The 24,634-nt window shown below is 43.3% G+C and overlaps 1 protein-coding gene across 1 annotated transcript in view; it reads right to left on the reverse strand.

Moving 5' to 3' along the window:
* The window catches only part of ARHGAP18 (Rho GTPase activating protein 18), an 86,278-nt gene that overhangs the window by 40,327 nt on the left and 21,317 nt on the right, over positions 1–24,634 (reverse strand). Inside the window, exons 2-4 of the mRNA XM_075268053.1 lie at positions 4,445–4,641; positions 3,502–3,737; positions 2,539–2,614 (exon numbers count right to left, since the gene is read on the reverse strand). Coding sequence (XP_075124154.1) covers positions 2,539–2,614; positions 3,502–3,737; positions 4,445–4,641 — 509 coding nt within the window. The remainder of the gene's footprint in view (positions 1–2,538; positions 2,615–3,501; positions 3,738–4,444; positions 4,642–24,634) is intronic.

A 24,634-nucleotide genomic window follows, 5' to 3' on the forward strand; every position in this document is an offset into this window, starting at 1 on the left:
ATTCTACATGAGGAAAAAAAAAATTGTTTTCCCAGAGATATGAAAGTAATTTCCTATAAACTTTCAGAATTCCTTGTTATCACCTTATTAAAGTCCCATTTTTGTGTAATAATCTGTAGCCTTGTAGTAGAGGGCTAGCATAGTAATGTACAATGAAGGCGCTCGCCAGGTATATTGTTCTCTTTATACATGATGATAAATGAGTCCCTGGCCAGTCATATGATTGGTAGACTGACCAGGTCCACTCAGAACCACCCTCTATAATAGCCAGATTTGCCAGGGTTCCCTAGGGTTGAGGTTTTTGTGGGCTATTCTCAGGAAGGCCATAAAGACATGATCGGTGGGTAAAGGGGGGGGGGTCGATAGCTGTCCCTAGACTGATCAGCTGTATGGAGCCTAAGCCATCAGCTTCAGATGACTATTCTATACACAATACATAGTGGCTGGGTGCTTTCAGTACAGCTCAGCTCCCACTGACTTCAATTGGACCTTAGCTGCAGTGATCTGGCCACTACACAGGGGATGGAGATTTCTGTTCCTAGCCCTGTATTGTATATAGGACGGATGAAGGTAGCGGCTCTATAAAGCTGATGGTCCAGATGTCCGCTGTCACCTTCCCTCTTTCCTCATCGATCAAGTATTTATGGCCTATCCTGAGGATATGTCAAAAACCTTAACCTTGGACAACCCCTTTAACTTCTTTTAGCTGCAGGTATTTTTCAACTTTGTTTTTTTTTTTATTCAATACCTTCCAAAATCTAGAACTTTTCAAAAAAAAATTATAAGATGTCTTATCTGCACAACAGATTGTACTTCATAGTGGAACCATTTAATATTCTGTTATATACGATGTTCTGGGGAGTTGCAAAATAAATTTAGAATGGGGGGGTTAGAAAGAAAGAAAAAAAAAGTAAGGAAAAATATGTTATGGGTTTCATATGGTGACTCGAAGAAACTTTTTTATTTTTAAAATGTTTCTATTTTTGTTACGCTTTTAAAACAAAACAAAAAATCTATAAATTTGGTTTTGCCATAATTGTAATCATCCACAGAATACAGGTAATGTCATTTTGGTTACTCATTGAACTCTGTAACAATAAAATCCATAAGAAAATAAAACGAATGCAGTTTTTGCAAGGTCAACTGTACATTTTATTTTTATCATTTTGGGGATTGTGTGACGTTTTGAATGCTTTTTAAAAAAAATTTGGGAGCGATAAAACTGCGGTTTGGTCATTTTGTTCTTGATCACCATATCGAAAAAATATTTTTAGAGGTTTCTAGTTCAGTCATTTTTGGTTACATGCATACAAAATGTGTTAATATTTATATTTGTTATTTGGGACCCAAGCAAAAGGGGCTGCTTGAAAATACTATATTTTTTTATACTAAATTACTGAAACATGCTGAGAAATCCATTAACTTCTATGTATTGAAAACAGGGTGGGAGCCTTCAATAGACAACCAGCTTTCATGGATATAGGTTGCCGCCCCCGAATTTTGGTTCGGAGGATGGAAAAGCTGTGGTTTTGGTTCGGAGGATGGTGAAACCCACAAATCTGCAGTGTTCCGATGTCTTGGTCATATTTCACCGAAACATCAGAAGATTTAATGCTTGCAATCAGACAGTAATAGTATAGCAACAGCAATAGTAATCCATGGTATTAAAGGGGTTGTCCCATCACAAGGATCCTATCTATACTGCTTGTTAATGTGAATGTAAGACTTTTCCTAAATACACTGCTTTGTTTGTCCACTATATTACTTTATTAATTTTTTTTTTTGACACATCCCTTGACTTATCTGGTCATAAGTCAAGTGATGTATCTGCTGCTCTGAGGGTGGATGGAGGAGGGGCTAAGTGCACGGGATCGAGCCTGGAGGGGGGGGGGGTAGTTTACCCTTTGGGGGGAAGGGGCCGCCAATACAGACCCGGCATCCACTGTAATAGAAGCAGATGCCGAGGACGGTTAGACGCCAGCACAGATGCCTGCAACATCGCTGCTAGCTTCATGCAGGGCAGGAGCATAGCGATGTTGCAGGCAACTGTTCCGGCGTCTAACCGTCCCCGGCATCCGCCTCTCTATTACAGCGGATGCCGGGTCTGTATTCACATATGCAGGGCCAGCGGCGAGATGCCGCTGGCCCTGCGTGCACGCTCATAGATGGTGAGACCAGTCTAGCCCTCACAATGTGAATACAGACCCAGCATCCGCTGTAATAGAGAGAGGCGGATGCCGGGTCTGTAATCGCATTGTGAAGGCTAGACTGGTCTCACCATCTATGAGCGTGCACGCAGGGCCAGCGGCATCTCGCCGTTGGCTTTGCATATGTAACCCCGCCCACCAATGACGCAACAAAGCAGGAAGACAGAAGATTTTACAGCAACGAAGACTGGTAAGTATGCGACGTGAGAATACCCCTTTAAGTGTTTGTGCTATAATGTTGTTGTACTCTAGCTGTGGTCCACACAACAATAGAAATAATCTCCTACAGTGAATCAAATTAAGAGCAACTAAGAACAATCCCATCACATACCATCAGACTTTTCATGAATTTCTTCACTTGTTGCTTCACTTTTTTCTGTAGATTGAAATCCATTCAAGTCTTCAACCTAAAACACACAACAGTTGGATTTCAGTTGGAAAAAATGATAATCAATTATATTGCATATTGTACTGTTTATGAATTACAACCCAAGGACTGTGATAGTATCCGTAATAAAAATCCACAATGCCATATAAAAGTTATTGCACAGTTAAATTTCAACTATTTTCTTAAAGGGGTTATTCAGCTTCCAAAAATTATCTGCAAATACATCCACTGCAGTGCTAAACACTCACTTTTTCCTTATGCACCCTTTGCTTGGCTTTATTTTACTTAAACCTCCTTGTATCACTATTATTTACATGCAGTAAATCTGTGAACAAACTACATTTCCCATGATGCAATTCTCTGCTCTCACTTTGTGTTTATGTCGCTGCTAGTAAGGTGAGAGGGCAGCGAGTTTGCAAGCGAAACATCACAGCATCACGTGACCTCAGATGCAGGAGTGATTTATCACCTGTGATTTCATTGGAGGGGAGAGTAGAGAAGGGAGGGGTACATAGAGAGTAAGAGCAGAGAGATGCATTATGGGAAATGTAGTTTGTTCACAGATTCACAGCATGTAAAAGACAGTGATACAAAGAGTCTCACAAAAATCAAAGCCAAGAAAAGGGTGCACAAGGGAACAGTGAGTATTTAGCACTGCTGTGGATGCATTTGCAGATAATTTTTGGAAGCTGGATAACCCCTTTTAATACAACTTCAGATAAACTCTTTTTCTAGGGTTCAGTACACTGTAAATTTCTAAAAATACTGTATAACATCAATACTTCAGTAGACGTCAATACCATGACAGTCATATGACATCTATAATTTAAAATATATTCAGCTGACTAATGCAACAATAATTACTGTAAAATCAATGTCACATGAAGTTCAGTCGCTTGCACATACTTTGTCCTTTGAACTTGCTGGTTGCTTGAACACATCCCGGACATCAGGGACCTGGTGGTGTTTGTTTTTTTTCCTCAAGGTCTGAGAGAAAGTATCGATTCGTTTCTGGACAGCTGCTGACTGAGTCTTTGTTAGAGTAGATAAGAACACCATGCTGTCCTGAGAGTCTACAGAGCTCTCGCCAAATAAATTGGACAGTCCAGCTTCTTTCAGCCATTCCTCTTCCAGCTCACCCTCTAGAAACAAACATATGTCAAATACTACGTAGTCAAAAGCATGAAATCCAGATGTAGGAAAGCTGAACTTGAACCTTCTTGCGTTATATACAGCGAAACAGTTGGTATACTGGGGGCGTCTTTGTTACTCAGACTTCTCCTGCCTGTACCGCAGTGTGCAGTGAGAGTTGTTCTTCCACTGCTATGACAGCACCCATCCTACTTGAGCAGCAGTGCTCAGGGCTGAAAGTTTGCCCCAGTCAACCAACTGCCTGGTTTGCAAAAGGCAAAATTGTTTCTCTCCAATTTTACATGCATTAAAAAAGGTATACTATTTATCATAGCCATGTGCTCTGTGTTGGTAGGCAGGTGAAACTTCTTAGGGAGGTAGTAGACCCCCTTTAATATATTACTTATAATATTTGGACTGCACCTGTGTGTCCATCACATGACCATGGTCTGACTTACCAACTGGAATGAGTAGAATGAATGACAGAAAACAAAGATATAGAAAACCGTGAGATTTGGTATAGAAAGTATATTGGAAAACATAACGTTACATAATAACGTTTTATTACATAAAGAATAACATTGATTTGCTGAATCTATACAACTACTATAAGTTTATATTGCATATAGGAGATCTGCCCAGAGACCCTATTGAAGACATGAAACAAACCATCACTCTATCTAGTCAAGTTTAATAGGCTCTTGTGATAAATTCTCACCATCAGGCTCTTTAACCACAACATGCTGTTCCTCTTGAGTATTATCAGAGCTTTTTTTTATGTTTTCCACTTCCGTCCAGTAATCATCAAGAGACAGTTCATCTAAGGAGTCTTGTGATCCCGATCTGTTGAAGGCTACTTTATCTAGGGCACTGTTCATGTTCCCGTGGTTCATCGTATAATGCCCAGATTTGCGACTGAAAATAAGAGAGGCATTTATTTACTAACTGCAAATCACATTAATATCATGCCTGATGCAATAATATTACTTATTTAGATAGGAGTTAGAGGGATACACAAAAGGGAGAAGTCCTTATAAGAAAAGTTACTATTGACCGAACACCTAGTTGTAATTACTACCAACCCATTTCTAGGAGAGGAAGAGTCGGCTCTTGTTAGGCTCACGGCTTCCAACCATTGTAATCCGTTAGCCCATGGACCTGTTCACTTATAGTCTTCTTTTATTGCAATACTGTGCTATCTTTTAACATGACTTCTTTACATAAGATCTAAAGCACCATGATGTTCAATAATTATTTTCATACAAACCAGGGATATGTAGCGCTCCAGTACAGTACTACTACTAGATGCTACTAAGGTAACGTCTCGTTATATACCTCTTCTATAGGCAGGTGCATACAGAAGGGTTCATATTCAAGTCATCTCAAATTTGGATATCCATTGTTTTCAACTAGCAGCATGAAAGGTCCTCTTTAAAGCATAACTAAACCCTCAAACAACTTAGCTTTTCTACCAAGCATTTGTGTCATTAATACATTTATGTAATATACTTTATTATGCTTTTGACAAAGTATAAGCGGGTACAGGTGCAAACGATAAGAAAAAGCAGAATATAGGAGCTGACTATACATCTCCCACATCCTGACTGTATTCTTCAGTTTATTGTGCCTGAGATATAACACCAACCCTACTCTGAGTCCTCCAACAGAAAAACAGGGGCCAAAAAGTGAATTGTAGTACAGGATTCCACAGAAAGAATCCAAAGTCGGTGAATAAACTATATTACAAAATGTATTAATGTCACTGTAACGTGATGGCAGAAAATCCATATGCCCAGAAAGGCAATATTAATATTAATAGTGCCCAGGCTTGGTGCCTATGGAAGAAATGTGGGTCTGCAAAATAGAAAACAAGCAGCAAATAGTGTGCATGGAGTAGTCCAGAAATATAATCTGATGCTTTATATTACCTTAATCTGAAGTCTGAGAAGTAGCCATAAAATACCATAAACAAAGTAACAGCTTCCTGTGCAAATTCCCATGAATAGTTTTTACAATGTTTTGATCTTGAGTAGATGAAAATTCCCCGATATAACAAGTCACGTGTCCCCTGACCTGAGACACCTATTTATAACTGATAGCACTTTGTTATCACAGATTGGAAAATTGTAGGAGACTTTAATGAGAAAGAACAAAGGGCTACGGCAGTGTTGTGACACTTCCATGTTACTCTTCGCAATAGTTACAGATTAATTTTCTCCCAGATTTGAGTTTCATTGCTTTGTGAGTAATCCCATCCAGCCAAAACTCCACTGACATGATATAATGGGTGCTACCTGTGATACCCATAGCATCATGTCCGCCCTGCCATAGCTGCTGTGTGAACCCTAATTCTAAAATTTCTACTTGCTCTGTAAACCTCTCTATTACTTAACTGTTTCGATAAAGAATAGTATTAAGGCCAGGCCCCTGCTTAGCGTAAACGCCACGGTTTGCCTGCAGCCGAAATGCTGTGGAGAAAAAACGCAGCGTTTTACAGACGCTGTGTAACAGATGGGACTCTAGCAAATTACATCCCCACAATGCGAAAAAATATGTGCAGCAGACAGGCTGCGATTTACAAAACCACCAGTGATTTCCCTATAGGTATAATGGTGGCAGAAAGTCCACTGTAAAAATCGGTGCATGAAAAACCATGATTGCTACAGCGGTTTTTCCCGCAGTGCTTTTTTGTTGCAGGCTGTATGTGGGGCTTTAGCCTAAAGTAGTATTCTTTTCTCAGCAAGGTTTCCCTTATCCAAAAGGATGAGCTTTGCACCCCAGTTTTTAATATAGCAGCTTATAGAGAGCAATGGTACCGCACACTCTTAAACAAAATAATGGTGCTAGCAGTAATAGAGACCTTCGACCCCCGTCGAAGGACCCCTGTCCCTATTTAATATAGCAGCTGGCCAGAAAAACACACCTCTCCATTTATTTCAATGGGACAGCCAAGTGTTGTGTTTCAGTGGCTATCCCGGATGCTCTATTGAAATTAATGGAGAAGCACACAATGTCCAACCATACACTTCTTATAAAACTGGAGAACAAAGCAGTCCAGTTCTTTTGCTCTGGTCCCATTGGTCGTACTTCCACTGATAAGCAACCTCCCACCCATTGTATATATAGTAACTTGTTTTGACAGGAATACCCCTTTAAGGTGGAGTTGCTATGTGAAGTGATGCTCTTTAGGAGGTTATAGAGGTATCCTAGAGTAAGAAATTCATCATAGCAGACACAAGTATAGTAATAGAGACACTAGAGCTTGACCTACTGTATATCTATAGTGTTACAGGGTAATGCCCAAAAACCATAGGGGATTGGGAAGTAGTGCAACAGGGAAAAGGTATAGGAGAGTAGTGAAACAGCTACATACTGTTAAAATAAATAAAATATCACTTATACTGGCCCATTAATTATTTTATAATCAATTATCAATGGATTTTACAATTATAGTGGTGCATGTTCACAATCTGTGAGCGAAAATCCTTTTTATAAATGTAGAATGAAGACGTTTCCCCCGCACATGCATGTATTATTGGAAACCCCAGTAACAGAAATTTCTGCAACAAATCTGATGTGTAAAGCAATTCTGACATTGGGTCCATGCTAAGGTATCCCTCGAGTAAACTGTACCTCATGTTGCTTCTGGAAAACTTCTGCTTGTTGTTACTGTCCCCAGGGGGTTTCATGCGCTCTCTCATTGTTTAGTATGGACGGTGTGCTTAAAGGCACTATCCATCTTTACAATTATATAGTGTCTATGTTGCTCATGGCACCCATGGCAGAGCAGAGTGGTTATGGTCAACAAGGAGGATTTTTCTTTTAGACATTTGATAAACAAGGCCTAATGTGTTTTGTAGTTTACTAATATTTTTTCCACAAAAGTATGAAAGCTTTTCATTATACCTATATAGAATATAGCAAAATGTAAGTCCTTAAAGCTGGTGTTGGATGTCAGTGTGCCGCTCAGTTAGCCAAATAAATGTTATACACTGAATGTGTCATTCAAGGACGTTTTATCATTAAGAAAATATTACAGATAAAACAACTTTCATATACAAGCCGTTTTCTTTTCAAGATATCTAATAATGACGTAAAAGCATCCTGTGCAAACTAAAGAGAACTGTAATAAAGATACCCCATATGCTTAATTAAACAATAGCGGTAATGGAGGCTGTCCGCTGCAGAAAAACAAAAAAAAAGGAGGGGGGGCGGGTTTGACATTCAAGGAAATTAGGCCAAATCCACAACTGCAATTTTGCAAATTCTGGTAAATTCCCTCTCCAACAAGTCCAAATTCTTATGCACTTTAAAGCAAACCTAAACTTTCAAACAACTTTTCCTTTTCTGGTGCCATGTGTCCACCAGCAGCTGCTGTATATGGGTCCCCAGTTTAACTTCAGCAGTGACGTCCCAACTGTGTTAGGTGACCGTTGCAGCCAATCACAAACCTCAGAGGAGACCTGTTCACAATCATCATGTGACTGCTGGGGAGCTTAGAAAAATTTCTCTAACAGCCCTTTCATAAACATATTGTTTTGTCTGCATTATTTCCAGAAGTATCATCAGTTACATTTATACTCATCTGCTCATAATCCAGACTCTAGCAATTGAGATATTACTAACCTCACTTTCCTGCATGACACCAAAACCACCATATGTTTTTATATAGAATACTAGCTTTTACCCGCGACTTCGTCTGCGGTGATTTGAGAATTGGGCGGACACAGACGTGTGAAACTGTAAAAGTGCTTTAAAAAGTTTGGTGGGATAGCAAATGTGATGTGATGTGTTATATTGTGTATGTAGTGATACAGACAATGTGATGTGTTGTATTGTGTATGTCGTGATACAGACAATGTGATGTGTTGTATTGTGTATGTAGTGATACAGACAATGTGATGTGTTGTATTGTGTATGTCGTGGTCCAGACAATGTGATGTGTTGTATTGTGTATGTCGTGGTCCAGACAATGTGATGTGTTGTATTGTGTATGTCATGATGCAGACAATGTGATGTGTTGTATTGTGTATGTCGTGATGCAGACAATGTGATGTGTTGTATTGTGTATGTCGTGATGCAGACAATGTGATGTGTTGTATTGTGTATGTCGTGATGCAGACAATGTGATGTGTTGTATTGTGTATGTAGTGATACAGACAATGTGATGTGTTGTATTGTGTATGTCGTGATACAGACAATGTGATGTGTTGTATTGTGTATGTCGTGATGCAGACAATGTGATGTGTTGTATTGTGTATGTCGTGATACAGACAATGTGATGTGTTGTATTGTGTATGTAGTGATATTGTGTATGTAGTGATGCAGACAATGTGATGTGTTGTATTGTGTATGTAGTGATGCAGACAATGTGATGTGTTGTATTGTGTATGTCGTGATACAGACAATGTGATGTGTTGTATTGTGTATGTAGTGATACTGTGTATGTAGTGATGCAGCCAATGTGATGTGTTGTATTGTGTATGTAGTGATGCAGACAATGTGATGTGTTGTATTGTGTATGTAGTGATACAGACAATGTAATGTGTTGTATTGTGTATGTAGTGATACAGACAATGTGATGTGTTATATAGTGGAAAGCTATATGTAAATGTGAGTGAGTAGAGTGAGGGCTACTCCTGAGGTGACAGTAAGGAGTGTGCAGGCAGGTTGAGGCAGGAAATGCCAGGCAGTGTGTGGGAGTCTATAGCTGGGGCTAGGAGTCCTGCTTTTGTGAGTCTCCTGCTAGGAAGCCATGTAGTTTAGTGGAACCAAAAGTAGCCTGTGACTCAATCCTAAGGGAAAACTATGTTTGTGGAAAATTGCACGCAAATCCGTCCAGGCGTTTTAGCGTGATTGAGGAACAAACCTCCAAACTCACAAACATCCAAACACACAAACTTTCACACTTATAATATTAGTAGGATTGTTGTTGTATAATTATATTGATGAGTTGAAAAGGAATTTAGGGGTGTTTACTTTGCAGTGCGAGCTTCTGTACGTTCTGAAGCACTCCCAGTTGTAGGATGACTTTAGCGGGCATGCACCGTACATTCAGTGCTCCACTTACCCCTTGAAAAGGGTTTTAGAGGTGATTACAGTCCATACAGAAAACCCCCTATATCGGTCCCAAAATTCCTGATGGCAGAATTTGTAAAGTGCAGATGTCCTGTGAGGGGAAAAGCAATTAGATAGTCACCTCACCACTCCTGCTGCTTTGTCCCAGATAAGGAGGAGAGCAGCATGGAGTGATGAAGCGCTTATAGAATAAGCCATAAATGCTCAACACACATCTATGGGACCTACACCTACCTTGAAGGAAAGTCACTCAACCCCATCTCATAGCCATGAATGCATGGCTCACCATTCACTTTTATCAACGTGCCAAGCATAGCCATTTAGAAAGGCATAGCTACTGGCTCAATGGTTCAACAGCAGAGAGTGGTGAGTTGCACATGCACTGCAACCTCACTTTTCAATGCAGCCATGAAATGAGGGTCAGGGATCCCTTCTCCTCGAAACGGCCAGGAAAAGCCAAGCCCTAAACTCTATTCACTTCTATGGAATGTCCAATAGCTAAGCATCCCCACTGGGCCATTCTGTGCAGCCATGAAAACAGGTTTCAGTTTTAAAAGGACTGATATCTGACAGACTCTATCATAGTCAATGGGGTCTGCTGGACTCTGCGTGGAAACGCTGTTTAAGCGGTTTGCCTCTCCATTGTTCAGCTCCCCTTACAGTACGGGAATACAGAGATACAGCTCTAGTGTGAAGCTAGTGCAACTTCTATTTTTGTGATCAGGATTCCAGTGGCCAGTCTCACTCAGGCATCATTTCCCGTATGAGATTTTATATATATATATATATATATATATATATATATATATATATATATATATATATAAAGATTGCTGTCACTCACTATGATCGCCTATTACATTCCCAATCACATAATTTTAATGAAAAAGTTACAAGTTCTAACAAATACTTTGCCATAATAGCATTCCCTTCATATGGGCGGTTAGGGGGAAAGGTGACCCCCCTTTCTACACCTCGGTTTCCCTAGGTCCCTTTCCTTTTGATAATAAACTTTTTTACAATATCTCCTATAAGGGTAAAGGGAAAGAAAATGAAAAACTAAAGCATAGAGTCTCAATGGCAAGAGAACATATGATCATAATATGTAAAATGCTACAAGAAACTTCAGTAGAAAAAAAAAAAAAAAAAAAAGATATCAATTCAACATATTGACTGTACCGAACTCAAAGAGAAAATAAGTTTAATAAAACGTAGACAGTTTATGAGATACAAAGTCCAAGAATTGCAAATGAAATTGCAAGATATAACTGGCCCTTGTACAATACAAAGGCAACCAGCTATTTTCCTTTGAAAACTTCAAGTAAGGAGACCAGTCTTTTTTAATTCCAACTACACCGACAAAATTTACCAAGCATGCAGACTTTCAAGGGTGAAGTACCCAATTTAGCCTGGTTTTGAACCTGCGCCCAGTTTCTGTTCGGGGATTCTGTCCCCTAATCCGCTTGAACAAATGCGGAGAGAAAAGTCCTGTAAGCAGCACTTTTCTTTCTGCATTTTTTGCACCGAAAGCCGGTGGACCCCAATCTACTGCTATTTAAGTGGATTGGGTTTCTGTTTTTCGGTTCCCCAAGCGGACCCGAAAAAAGAAACCAGAACGTGTGGTTAGACATACAAACATGAGATTTTTATTCTCCAACAACATTTACTTACATTCTAGCTATCTGAGAACATAGGAAATGCCAATCTAAATAAATAATCTTCTAAATCAGTGTAAATTAATGTCAGCACAAGATGAACCTGAATTATTACAAGACTCCAGGCTCTTAAAATCTACACCACGTTTTAAAAAGTGGCAAGCAGGGCAGTAAAATAACAAATTGCCATCTATAGTACAAAATGAGACCGTGTGCCAAAAATTCACCACTTCCACACCACTTTTCTGGTATAATTCCTAAAGTAGATTCAGGCGTGGATGAGGACCTGCCTGGGTCTGTCTCAAATATGCCAAAGTAAAACATCAGAAAGTAGGTCTCTCACTTAAGGGAACAGGAAAGTAGAATAGAATACACTTCTGTATCACAGTTCCACTTTTTTTCCCCGAAAAAAACAGTCTCTGGCCACAGTACATTTTTGGAATTTTAGTACAAAAATAAAATCATTGGCTTTTATCATGGCACAAGCTTAGGAAGTGCTCATGTTTACAATGCAAACTGTGAGATCATGTTTGGTTAAAGTTTACCAACAATATATCACATTTGCACAAGTCAGAGCATTTTAAAGAGTGTTTATGGCAGACTATAAAATTAGGAATGTGATAAATCTCAGTGGTGCAATCCTGGACAAGTAAGAGATGAAAGAAAGTTTCAGAAAGTGCAACTATGTAAGTATTAAATATTAGATAAGTCATTTAAGTCAGCAACTTTTCCTTCACACCCCTATAAAAATAGTTAGGTTTAGAGATGAGCGAACACTAAAATGTTCGAGGTTCGAAATTCGATTCGAACAGCCGCTCAATGTTCGTGTGTTCGAACGGGTTTCGAACCCCATTATAGTCTATGGGGAACAGATACTCGTTAAGGGGGAAACCCAAATCCGTGTCTGGAGGGTCACCAAGTCCACTATGACACCCCAGGAAATGATGCCAACACCTCTGGAATGACACTGGGACAGCAGGGGAAGCATGTCTGGGGGCATCTAACACACCAAAGACCCTCTATTACCCCAACATCACAGCCTAACAACTACACACTTTACACACTCAATACCACCTCTCTGACAGTAGGAAAACACCTTGAAACATGTGTATTTGGCACTTGCAGTGAGGAGAGCTTGTCACCAGCAGTGAATTTGGCCCTTGTAGTAAGTTGAGGTTGGCACCAACATTTGTTTTGAAAATCAGGGTGGATTGAGCCTCTAACCAGCAGAGTTTGGGCAAATTCATGGTGGAGGGAGCCTCTAAACACCCCAGTTTGGGCAAATTCATGGTGGAGGGAGCCTCTAAAAACCCCAGTTTGGACCAATTCATGGTGGAGGGAGCCTCTAACCAGCCCAGTTTGGGCAAATTCATGGTGGAGGGAGCCTCTAAAAAACCCAGTTTGGACCAATTCATGGTGGAGGGAGCCTCTAACCAGCCCAGTTTGGGCAAATTCATGGTGGAGGGAGCCTCTAACCAGCCCAGTTTGGACCAATTCATGGTGGAGGGAGCCTCTAACCAGCCCAGTTTGGACCAATTAATGGTGGAGGGAGCCTCTAACCAGCCCAGTTTGGACCAATTCATGGTGGAGGGAGCCTCTAAACAGCCCAGTTTGGACCAATTAATGGTGGAGGGAGCCTCTAAACAGCCCAGTTTGGGCAAATTCATGGTGGAGGGAGCCTCTAACCAGCCCAGTTTGGACCAATTCATGGTGGAGGGAGCCTCTAACCAGCCCAGTTTGGACCAATTAATGGTGGAGGGAGCCTCTAAAAAACCCAGTTTGGACCAATTCATGGTGGAGGGAGCCTCTAAACAGCCCAGTTTGGGCAAATTCATGGTGGAGGGAGCCTCTAACCAGCCCAGTTTGGACCAATTAATGGTGGAGGGAGCCTCTAAACAGCCCAGTTTGGGCAAATTCATGGTGGAGGGAGCCTCTAACCAGCCCAGTTTGGACCAATTCATGGTGGAGGGAGCCTCTAACCAGCCCAGTTTGGACCAATTAATGGTGGAGGGAGCCTCTAACCAGCCCAGTTTGGACCAATTCATGGTGGAGGGAGCCTCTAAACAGCCCAGTTTGGGCAAATTCATGGTGGAGGGAGCCTCTAAAAAACCCAGTTTGGACCAATTCATGGTGGAGGGAGCCTCTAACCAGCCCAGTTTGGACCAATTAATGGTGGAGGGAGCCTCTAACCAGCCCAGTTTGGACCAATTCATGGTGGAGGGAGCCTCTAAACAGCCCAGTTTGGGCAAATTCATGGTGGAGGGAGCCTCTAAAAAACCCAGTTTGGACCAATTCATGGTGGAGGGAGCCTCTAAACAGCCCAGTTTGGGCAAATTCATGGTGGAGGAAGCCTCTAACCAGCCCAGTTTGGACCAATTAATGGTGGAGGGAGCCTCTAAACAGCCCAGTTTGGGCAAATTCATGGTGGAGGGAGCCTCTAAAAACCCCAGTTTGGACCAATTCATGGTGGAGGGAGCCTCTAACCAGCCCAGTTTGGGCAAATTCATGGTGGAGGGAGCCTCTAAAAAACCCAGCTTGGACCAATTCATGGTGGAGGGAGCCTCTAACCAGCCCAGTTTGGGCAAATTCATGGTGGAGGGAGCCTCTAAAAAACCCAGCTTGGACCAATTCATGGTGGAGGGAGCCTCTAACCAGCCCAGTTTGGGCAAATTCATGGTGGAGGGAGCCTCTAAAAAACCCAGTTTGGACCAATTCATGGTGGAGGGAGCCTCTAAACAGCCCAGTTTGGGCAAATTCATGGTGGAGGGAGCCTCTAACCAGCCCAGTTTGGACCAATTAATGGTGGAGGGAGCCTCTAAACAGCCCAGTTTGGACCAATTCATGGTGGAGGGAGCCTCTAAAAAACCCAGTTTGGACCAATTCATGGTGGAGGGAGCCTCTAACCAGCCCAGTTTGGACCAATTAATGGTGGAGGGAGCCTCTAACCAGCCCAGTTTGGACCAATTCATGGTGGAGGGAGCCTCTAACCAGCCCAGTTTGGACCAATTCATGGTGGAGGGAGCCTCTAAACAGCCCAGTTTGGGCAAATTCATGGTGGAGGGAGCCTCTAACCAGCCCAGTTTGGACCAATTCATGGTGGAGGGAGCCTCTAAAAAACCCAGTTTGGACCAATTCATGGTGGAGGGAGCCTCTAAACAGCCCAGTTTGGGCAAATTCATGGTGGAGGGAGCCTCTAAACAGCCCAGTTTGGGCAAATTCATGGTGGAGGGAGCCTCTAACCAGCAGAGTTGGTGGAAATCAGGGTGGAGGGAGCCTCTAACCAGCAGAGTTGGGGGAAATCAGGGTGGAGGGAGCCTAGTATTAGCAGAATTGTGCAACGCTTATGGTGGATGAGTATGAGGATGCGGAGGAATTGGAGAGGTTGAGTACAGACATGGAGTTTCATGTTGGGGTGCTTTACACAGGTGGGCACAAAAATGACGGCTCTACCCAGTGGTGGTTCATTTTTATCAAAGTGAGCCGGTCGGCACTCTCAGCTGACAGACGGGTGCGCTTGTCAGTGATGATGCCACCGGCTGCACTGAACACCCTCTCAGATAGGACGCTGGCGGCAGGACAGGACAGCACCTCCAAGGCATATAGGGCAAGTTCAAGCCACAGGTCCAACTTCGACACCCAATACGTGTAGGGCGCAGAGGGGTCGGAGAGGACAGGGCTGTGGTCGGAAAGGTATTCCCGCAACATGCGCCTATACTTCTCACGCCTGGTGACACTAGGACCCTCCGTGGCGGCACTTTGGCGAGGGGGTGCCATCAAGGTGTCCCAGACCTTAGACAGTGTGCCCCTCGTTTGTGTGGACCGGTGAGAACTTGGTTGCCTACTGGAGGAACTGCCCTCCCTGCCGCCAACGTCACATGCTGGAAACATCTCCATCATATTCTGCACCAATTGCCTGTGGCAAGCATTGATGCGATTGGCCCTCCCCTCTACCGGAATAAAAGACGAGATGTTGTTTTTATACCGGGGGTCAAGGATAGCAAAGATCCAGTACTGGTTGTCCTCCATGATTTTGACAATACGCTTGTCGGTTGTAAAGCACCCCAACATGAACTCAGCCATGTCTGCCACAGTGTTAGTTGGCATGACTCCTCTGGCCCCACCGGAAAGTTCAATCTCCATTTCCTCCTCATCCTCCATGTCTACCCATCCGCGCTGCAACAATGGGACGATTCGAAGTTGCCCGGAAGCCTCCTGTATCACCATCACATCATCGGACAACTCTTCTTCCTCCTCCTCCTCCTCCTCCTCCTCCATTAAACGCAGTGAAGCGGACAGATGTGTGGACCTACTCTCCAGCTGTGACGGATCGGATGCTATCCCTAACTCCTCTGTGTGATCTGAGTTATCCCTGATGTCAATCAGGGATTCTCTCAGAACACACAAGAGCGGGATTGTAAGGCTCACCATCGCATCCTCAGAGCTCACCCTCCTTGTGGACTCCTCAAAGACCCGTAGGATGTCACAAAGGTCTCTCATCCATGGCCACTCATGGATGTGAAACTGAGGCAGCTGACTTTGTGGCACCCTAGGGTTTTGTAGCTGGTATTCCATCAAAGGTCTCTGCTGCTCAACCACTCTATTCAACATCTGAAACGTTGAGTTCCAGCGTGTGGGGACGTCGCACAAAAGCCGGTGTTGTGGCACATGCAGGCGTTGCTGGAGAGATTTTAAGCTAGCAGCGGCTACTGTCGACTTGCGAAAGTGGGCGCACATGCGCCGCACTTTCACCAGTAGCTCTGGAACATTGGGGTAGCTCTTTAGGAAACGTTGCACCACTAGGTTGAAGACGTGGGCCAGGCATGGAACATGTTGGAGTCCGGCAAGCTCCAGAGCTGCTACCAGGTTCCGGCCGTTATCACAAACGACCATGCCTGGGCCCAGGTGCAGCGGCTCAAACCATATTGCCGTCTCATCGAGGAGGGCATCCCTCACCTCGGAGGCAGTGTGCTGTCTGTCCCCCAAGCTGATCAGCTTCAGCACAGCCTGCTGACGTCTACCAACGCCAGTGCTGCAACGTTTCCAACTCGTAGCTGGGGTCAATCTAACAGCGGAGGAGGAGGCGGTGGCGGAGGAGGAGGCGGTGGCGGAGGAGGAGGCGGTAGAGGAGGAGGAGGAGGGGGGTGTTCTTCTCGTGTCCCTGCCAGGAATGTTAGGCGGGGAGACGAGGTACACCGGGCCAGTTTGGGAAGCAGTCCCAGCCTCAACTACATTCACCCAGTGTGCCGTCAGTGAAATGTAGCGTCCCTGTCCGCATGCACTTGTCCACGCGTCGGTGGTCAAGTGGACCTTTGTGCAAAGCGCGGAACTAAGGGCCCGCCTGATGTTGAGTGACACGTGCTGGTGCAAGGCGGGGACGGCACACCGGGAGAAGTAGTGACGGCTAGGGACGGCATAGCGAGGTGCCGCAGTTGCCATCAGGTCCAGGAAGGCGGGAGTTTCAACAAGCCGGAACGCCAACATCTCCTGGGCCAGCAGTTTAGCGATGTTGGCGTTCAAGGCTTGCGCGTGTGGGTGGTTAGCAGTGTATTTCTGCCGCCGCTCCAATGTCTGAGAGATGGTGGGTTGTTGTAAAGAAACGCCTGATGGTGCCTTTGATGGTGCAGGAGAAGGAGATAAGACAGGACCAGGGGAGGATGAGGTAGAAGTCAACAAAGTGGCGGAGGCAGATGAAGTGGTGTCCTGGCTCGTCCTCTGGAGTGCATCGCCAGCACAGTCAGCAGTGGCAGTGGCAGAGGCAGTGGCAGAGGCAGTGGCAGTGGCGTGAACGGCAGGCGGCCTTTGTCCTGCCGTTGATGCCTGCCACTGATTCCAGTACTTGGATTCCAAATGACGGCGCATTGAAGTGGTGGACAGGTTGCTCTTCTCAGAGCCCCTAATCAATTTCGAGAGGCAAATTGTGCAGACAACACTATATCTGTCCTCGGCGCATTCCTTGAAAAAACTCCACACCTTCGAGAAACGTGCCCTCGAGGTGGGAGTTTTTCGGGGCTGGGTACGAACTGGAACATCTTGGGAGATTCCGGGTGTGGCCTGGCTTCGCCTAAGCTGCTGACCTCTGCCTCTGCCTCTAGCTACCCTTTTTGGTGCTGCACCTGCCTCAACATCCACACTACTTTCCCCGCTTGACATCCCCCCTGTCCAGGTCGGGTCAGTGTCCTCATCATCCACCACTTCCTCTTCCAACTCCTGTCTCATCTCCTCCTCCCACACAATGCGCCGGTCAACTGGATGCCCTGACGGCAACTGCGTCACATCATCGTCGATGAGGGTGGGTTGCTGGTCATCCACCACCAAATCGAACGGAGATGGAGGAGACTCTAGTGTTTGAGCATCTGGACACAGATGCTCCTCTGTTAGGTTCGTGGAATCGTGACGTGGAGAGGCAGGTTGAGGGACAATGAAAGGAGCGGAGAACAGCTCTGGGGAGCAGGGACAGTTTGGGTTATTGTTCTGTAAAGCTTCGGAATTTTGGGAGGAAGGAAGACAAGACTGTTGGGTAATAGGAGGAGAGGAGGCAGAGTCTGACTGGCTGCTGGACAATGTGCTGTAAGCGTTCTCTGACAGCCATTGCAAGACCTGTTCCTGGTTCTCGGGCCTACTAAGGTTTGTACCCTGCAGTTTAGTTAATGTGGCAAGCAACCCTGGCACTGTGGAGTGGCGCAATGCTTGCTGCCCCACAGGAGTAGGCACGGGACGCCCTGTGGCTTCACTGCTACCTTGCTCCCCAGAACCATTCCCCCGACCTCGCCCACGGCCTCGTCCACGTCCCTTTCCGGGAGCCTTGCGCATTTTGAATTCCTAGTTAGAAATTGGCACTGTATACCAGTAGTAGAAATTGTGGGTGCACGTAACCCCAATATATTCTTTGAATTCCCAGTCAGACACTGGCACTATATGGCAGTAGCAAGAAATGAGGGTATTTGTATTCCCAATATACTCTTTGAATTCCCAGTCAGACAATGGCACTGTATACCAGTAGTAAAAATTGTGGGTGCACGTAACCCCAATATATTCTTTGAATTCCCAGTCAGAAACTGGCACTATATGGCAGTAGCAAGAAATGAGGGTATTTGTATTCCCAATATATTCTTTGAATTCCCAGTCAGACAATGGCACTGTATACCAGTAGTAAAAATTGTGGGTGCACGTAACCCCAATATATTCTTTGAATTCCCAGTCAGACACTGGCACTATATGGCAGTAGCAAGAAATGAGGGTATTTGTATTCCCAATATACTCTTTGAATTCCCAGTCAGACAATGGCACTGTATACCAGTAGTAAAAATTGTGGGTGCACGTAACCCCAATATATTCTTTGAATTCCCAGTCAGAAACTGGCACTATATGGCAGTAGCAAGAAATGAGGGTATTTGTATTCCCAATATACTCTTTGAATTCCCAGTCAGACAATGGCACTGTATACCAGTAGTAAAAATTGTGGGTGCACGTAACCCCAATATATTCTTTGAATTCCCAGTCAGAAACTGGCACTATATGGCAGTAGCAAGAAATGAGGGTATTTGTATTCCCAATATACTCTTTGAATTCCCAGTCAGACAATGGCACTGTATACCAGTAGTAAAAATTGTGGGTGCACGTAACCCCAATATATTCTTTGAATTCCCAGTCAGAAACTGGCACTATATGGCAGTAGCAAGAAATGAGGGTATTTGTATTCCCAATATACTCTTTGAATTCCCAGTCAGACAATGGCACTGTATACCAGTAGTAAAAATTGTGGGTGCACGTAACCCCAATATATTCTTTGAATTCCCAGTCAGAAACTGGCACTATATGGCAGTAGCAAGAAATGAGGGTATTTGTATTCCCAATATACTCTTTGAATTCCCAGTCAGACAATGGCACTGTATACCAGTAGTAAAAATTGTGGGTGCACGTAACCCCAATATATTCTTTGAATTCCCAGTCAGAAACTGGCACTATATGGCAGTAGCAAGAAATGAGGGTATTTGTATTCCCAATATACTCTTTGAATTCCCAGTCAGACAATGGCACTGTATACCAGTAGTAAAAATTGTGGGTGCACGTAACCCCAATATATTCTTTGAATTACCAGTCAGAAACTGGCACTATATGGCAGTAGCAAGAAATGAGGGTATTTATAACCCCAATATACTCTTTGAATTCCCAGTCAGACAATGGCACTGTATACCAGTAGTAAAAATTGTGGGTGCACGTAACCCCAATATATTCTTTGAATTCCCAGTCAGACAATGGCACTGTATACCAGTAGTAAAAATTGTGGGTGCACGTAACCCCAATATATTCTTTGAATTCCCAGTCAGAAACTGGCACTATAAGGCAGTAGCAAGAAATGAGGGTATTTGTATTCCCAATATACTCTTTGAATTCCCAGTCAGACAATGGCACTGTATACCAGTAGTAAAAATTGTGGGTGCACGTAACCCCAATATATTCTTTGAATTACCAGTCAGAAACTGGCACTATATGGCAGTAGCAAGAAATGAGGGTATTTGTATTCCCAATATACTCTTTGAATTCCCAGTCAGACAATGGCACTGTATACCAGTAGTAAAAATTGTGGGTGCACGTAACCCCAATATATTCTTTGAATTCCCAGTCAGAAACTGGCACTATATGGCAGTAGCAAGAAATGAGGGTATTTATAACCCCAATATATTCTTTGATTTCCCAGTCAGACAATGGCACTGTATACCAGTAGTAAAAATTGTGGGTGCACGTAACCCCAATATATTCTTTGAATTCCCAGTCAGACAATGGCACTGTATACCAGTAGTAAAAATTGTGGGTGCACGTAACCCCAATATATTCTTTGAATTACCAGTCAGAAACTGGCACTATATGGCAGTAGCAAGAAATGAGGGTATTTATAACCCCAATATATTCTTTGAATTCCCAGTCAGACAATGGCACTGTATACCAGTAGTAAAAATTGTGGGTGCACGTAACCCCAATATATTCTTTGAATTACCAGTCAGACACTGGCACTATATGGCAGTAGCAAGAAATGAGGGTATTTGTATTCCCAATATACTCTTTGAATTCCCAGTCAGACAATGGCACTGTATACCAGTAGTAAAAATTGTGGGTGCACGTAACCCCAATATATTCTTTGAATTCCCAGTCAGACAATGGCACTGTATACCAGTAGTAAAAATTGTGGGTGCACGTAACCCCAATATATTCTTTGAATTCCCAGTCAGAAACTGGCACTATATGGCAGTAGCAAGAAATGAGGGTATTTGTATTCCCAATATACTCTTTGAATTCCCAGTCAGACAATGGCACTGTATACCAGTAGTAAAAATTGTGGGTGCACGTAACCCCAATATATTCTTTGAATTCCCAGTCAGAAACTGGCACTATATGGCAGTAGCAAGAAATGAGGGTATTTGTATTCCCAATATACTCTTTGAATTCCCAGTCAGACAATGGCACTGTATACCAGTAGTAAAAATTGTGCGTGCACGTAACCCCAATATATTCTTTGAATTACCAGTCAGAAACTGGCACTATATGGCAGTAGCAAGAAATGAGGGTATTTATAACCCCAATATATTCTTTGAATTCCCAGTCAGACAATGGCACTGTATACCAGTAGTAAAAATTGTGGGTGCACGTAACCCCAATATATTCTTTGAATTACCAGTCAGAAACTGGCACTATATGGCAGTAGCAAGAAATGAGGGTATTTGTATTCCCAATATACTCTTTGAATTCCCAGTCAGACAATGGCACTGTATACCAGTAGTAAAAATTGTGGGTGCACGTAACCCCAATATATTCTTTGAATTACCAGTCAGACACTGGCACTATATGGCAGTAGCAAGAAATGAGGGTATTTGTATTCCCAATATACTCTTTGAATTCCCAGTCAGACAATGGCACTGTATACCAGTAGTAAAAATTGTGGGTGCACGTAACCCCAATATATTCTTTGAATTCCCAGTCAGACAATGGCACTATATGGCAGTAGCAAGAAATGAGGGTATTTATAACCCCAATATATTCTTTGAATTCCCAGTCAGACAATGGCACTGTATACCAGTAGTAAAAATTGTGGGTGCACGTAACCCCAATATATTCTTTGAATTACCAGTCAGAAACTGGCACTATATGGCAGTAGCAAGAAATGAGGGTATTTATAACCCCAATATATTCTTTGAATTCCCAGTTAGACAATGGCACTGTATACCAGTAGTAAAAATTGTGGGTGCACGTAACCCCAATATATTCTTTGAATTACCAGTCAGAAACTGGCACTATATGGCAGTAGCAAGAAATGAGGGTATTTGTATTCCCAATATATTCTTTGAATTCCCAGTCAGACAATGGCACTGTATACCAGTAGTAAAAATTGTGGGTGCACGTAACCCCAATATATTCTTTGAATTCCCAGTCAGACACTGGCACTATATGGCAGTAGCAAGAAATGAGGGTATTTGTATTCCCAATATATTCTTTGAATTCCCAGTCAGACAATGGCACTGTATACCAGTAGTAAAAATTGTGGGTGCACGTAACCCCAATATATTCTTTGAATTCCCAGTCAGACACTGGCACTATATGGCAGTAGCAAGAAATGAGGGTATTTGTATTCCCAATATATTCTTTGAATTCCCAGTCAGACAATGGCACTGTATACCAGTAGTAAAAATTGTGGGTGTATATAGCCCCAATTCTATTGCTAGGGGACTTGCAGGGTATTTCTGGGGTGAAGGTGGGGGGGCACACCGTTGGAACGGGTATCGGGGTATATATCGGGTATACGGGAATACACTGACAGTGTATTCCATTCAGGATCCTGGGAAAGCTGGGTTGCGGCGATTGAGCCCGTCAGTGCCACGTTACACTGACAAGCTTCTCCCTGGAATTTAGCTCTTATAAGAGCTGTTGGTTGTCTTCTCCTTCCTATCCTAGCCTGTCCCTGCCTACCCAGAATCTAAGCCCTAGATAGCTGGACGGAAACCTCCGTCCTCGGTGAATTGCAAGCTCAGAATGACGCGAAGCTGGGCGTCGCTGTTCTTTTAAATTAGAGGTCACATGTTTTCGGCAGCCAATGGGTTTTGCCTACTTTTCTCAACGTCACCGGTGTCGTAGTTCCTGTCCCACCTACCCTGCGCTGTTATTGGAGCAAAAAAGGCGCCAGGGAAGGTGGGAGGGGAATCGAGTAATGGCGCACTTTACCACGCGGTGTTCGATTCGATTCGAACATGCCGAACAGCCTAATATCCGATCGAACATGAGTTCGATAGAACACTGTTCGCTCATCTCTAGTTAGGTTGCTTGTCCATTATCCAATTTTTAAAATCATCCATAACCACAAAAACCTTCTAAAGGACATCCTTAAAGGGGGTGTCCGGGATAACTGAACAGCCTTACACTAACCTAAACCCTCTCTCCCCTCTTACTTTCTAAATAACATAATTAATCAAAAATGTACAGTTACTCATATTCCTGGATCACATGACTGTTCCAGGGACATTTTCTGATTATCCGATGACGATCCGTTTCCCCATTTCCGGAAACAGATTGTCACTACTATTTCCTCTCCTCTCCCATCCATCCCATTATACTTACCTTCTTCCTGCAAGACGGCTCTTCCTCCTTTACTGATTCGGCAGGCGCGTCCTCTTCTCCAAGTGCTGCTCTGTGCACTGCTGCCGATAATCCACCTCTACTGCGTGGCTCATGTATATGCAATAGAGCAACAGAGCAAAGCTGGAGAAGAGCGTGAACCAGCAAAATCAGTAAAAAAGGAGGAGCCACCTCGCAGGAAGAAGCGTGGAAGGTATGTATATAATATGGGTTGGGGGTTGGACTGAGTAGGAAAGGAAGTACGGGATAGCTAGAGATACAGGGAGGGGGGCGTATCGGAGGGGGTGAGAGAGAGGAGGGGGGAATGAGGAAGAAGGGGGGGAATGAGGAAGAAGGGGGGGAATGAGGAAGAAGGGGGGGAATGAGGAAGAAGGGGGGGAATGAGGAAGAAGGGGGGGAATGAGGAAGAAGGGGGGGAATGAGGAAGAAGGGGGGGAATGAGGAAGAAGGGGGGGAATGAGGAAGAAGGGGGGGAATGAGGAAGAAGGGGGGAATGAGGAAGAAGGGGGGAATGAGGAAGAAGGGGGGAATGAGGAAGAAGGGGGGATGAGGAGGGAGGAGTGAGGAGAGAGAGGTTAGTGTGGAAGTTACATAGCAGGAAGCTGAACCAAGTAAACAAATGCAGGAGATACCAGAAATCACTCAAAACATGGCTAAAAGGTATACGAGTCCATTTATCAACCCATTAACAGACATTTAAAAAAACAAAACATTTTTTGCCCAGAAAACCCCTTTAAAGCCAACATGGAAGGGCATTCATTTTAGGTGATTTTAACATGCCAATATAGACTGATTAAGTGGTTTTCCTAACACAACCAAGGGAGGAAATTAACCCCAACTTACTGCAGGATAACTAACTGGTGCAACTGGTAGAGGATCCAACTAGAAATGTGTATATAATAAATACAGTTATTTCTATTCACAGTTTAGTTTTAATGCGGTTTTATTCAGATTTTTTGTACTACCGTATTAGAGTCCTGAAATGGTGTAGACACCTGCTTTCATTGTGTACCAATCTATGTGAAATATAAAATATATTGCTAACATTGAACACTATGAAGGTTATTCCAAGCAGGTCAAGCTTTAAGTAATCTACTGTATATACAGTAATGTTTGGTATTACCAGCCAATGCTAATACACAAGATCAAATAAAATGCTTGCTGTTCTTAAGGTTTAATGCTCAGTGTGACCTTGAGGATTCTTTCATAGACTCAAGGAGAGCAAGTTCAGACATGCTTCACTGTAAACCCAAATTTAAATCAGCTTCTGCCGAGGGATGGAAATTAACAGAATATTTAAATATCATGCAAAAGAATCTGGATTTAGAGACAAATACACAGAAATACATAGCCATAGAACTGCTTTACTAATTTGCTGAGCAATTTTGCAGAATTCTGAATGTATCTATACTGCTTCAAAAATAAACAACATAAATGAGGATACATTTGGGAATAAATTAACGCAACTTTATTGTAACGCTGGGGATTTATTAAAAATATGACCTTAGTAAGATGTAGCCTGCTCTGTTACAGTGTGTTCACTCATATCCCTT

This window comes from Leptodactylus fuscus, chromosome 3 (assembly GCF_031893055.1).
Source record: "Leptodactylus fuscus isolate aLepFus1 chromosome 3, aLepFus1.hap2, whole genome shotgun sequence".
NCBI classification, from domain to species: domain Eukaryota; kingdom Metazoa; phylum Chordata; class Amphibia; order Anura; family Leptodactylidae; genus Leptodactylus; species Leptodactylus fuscus.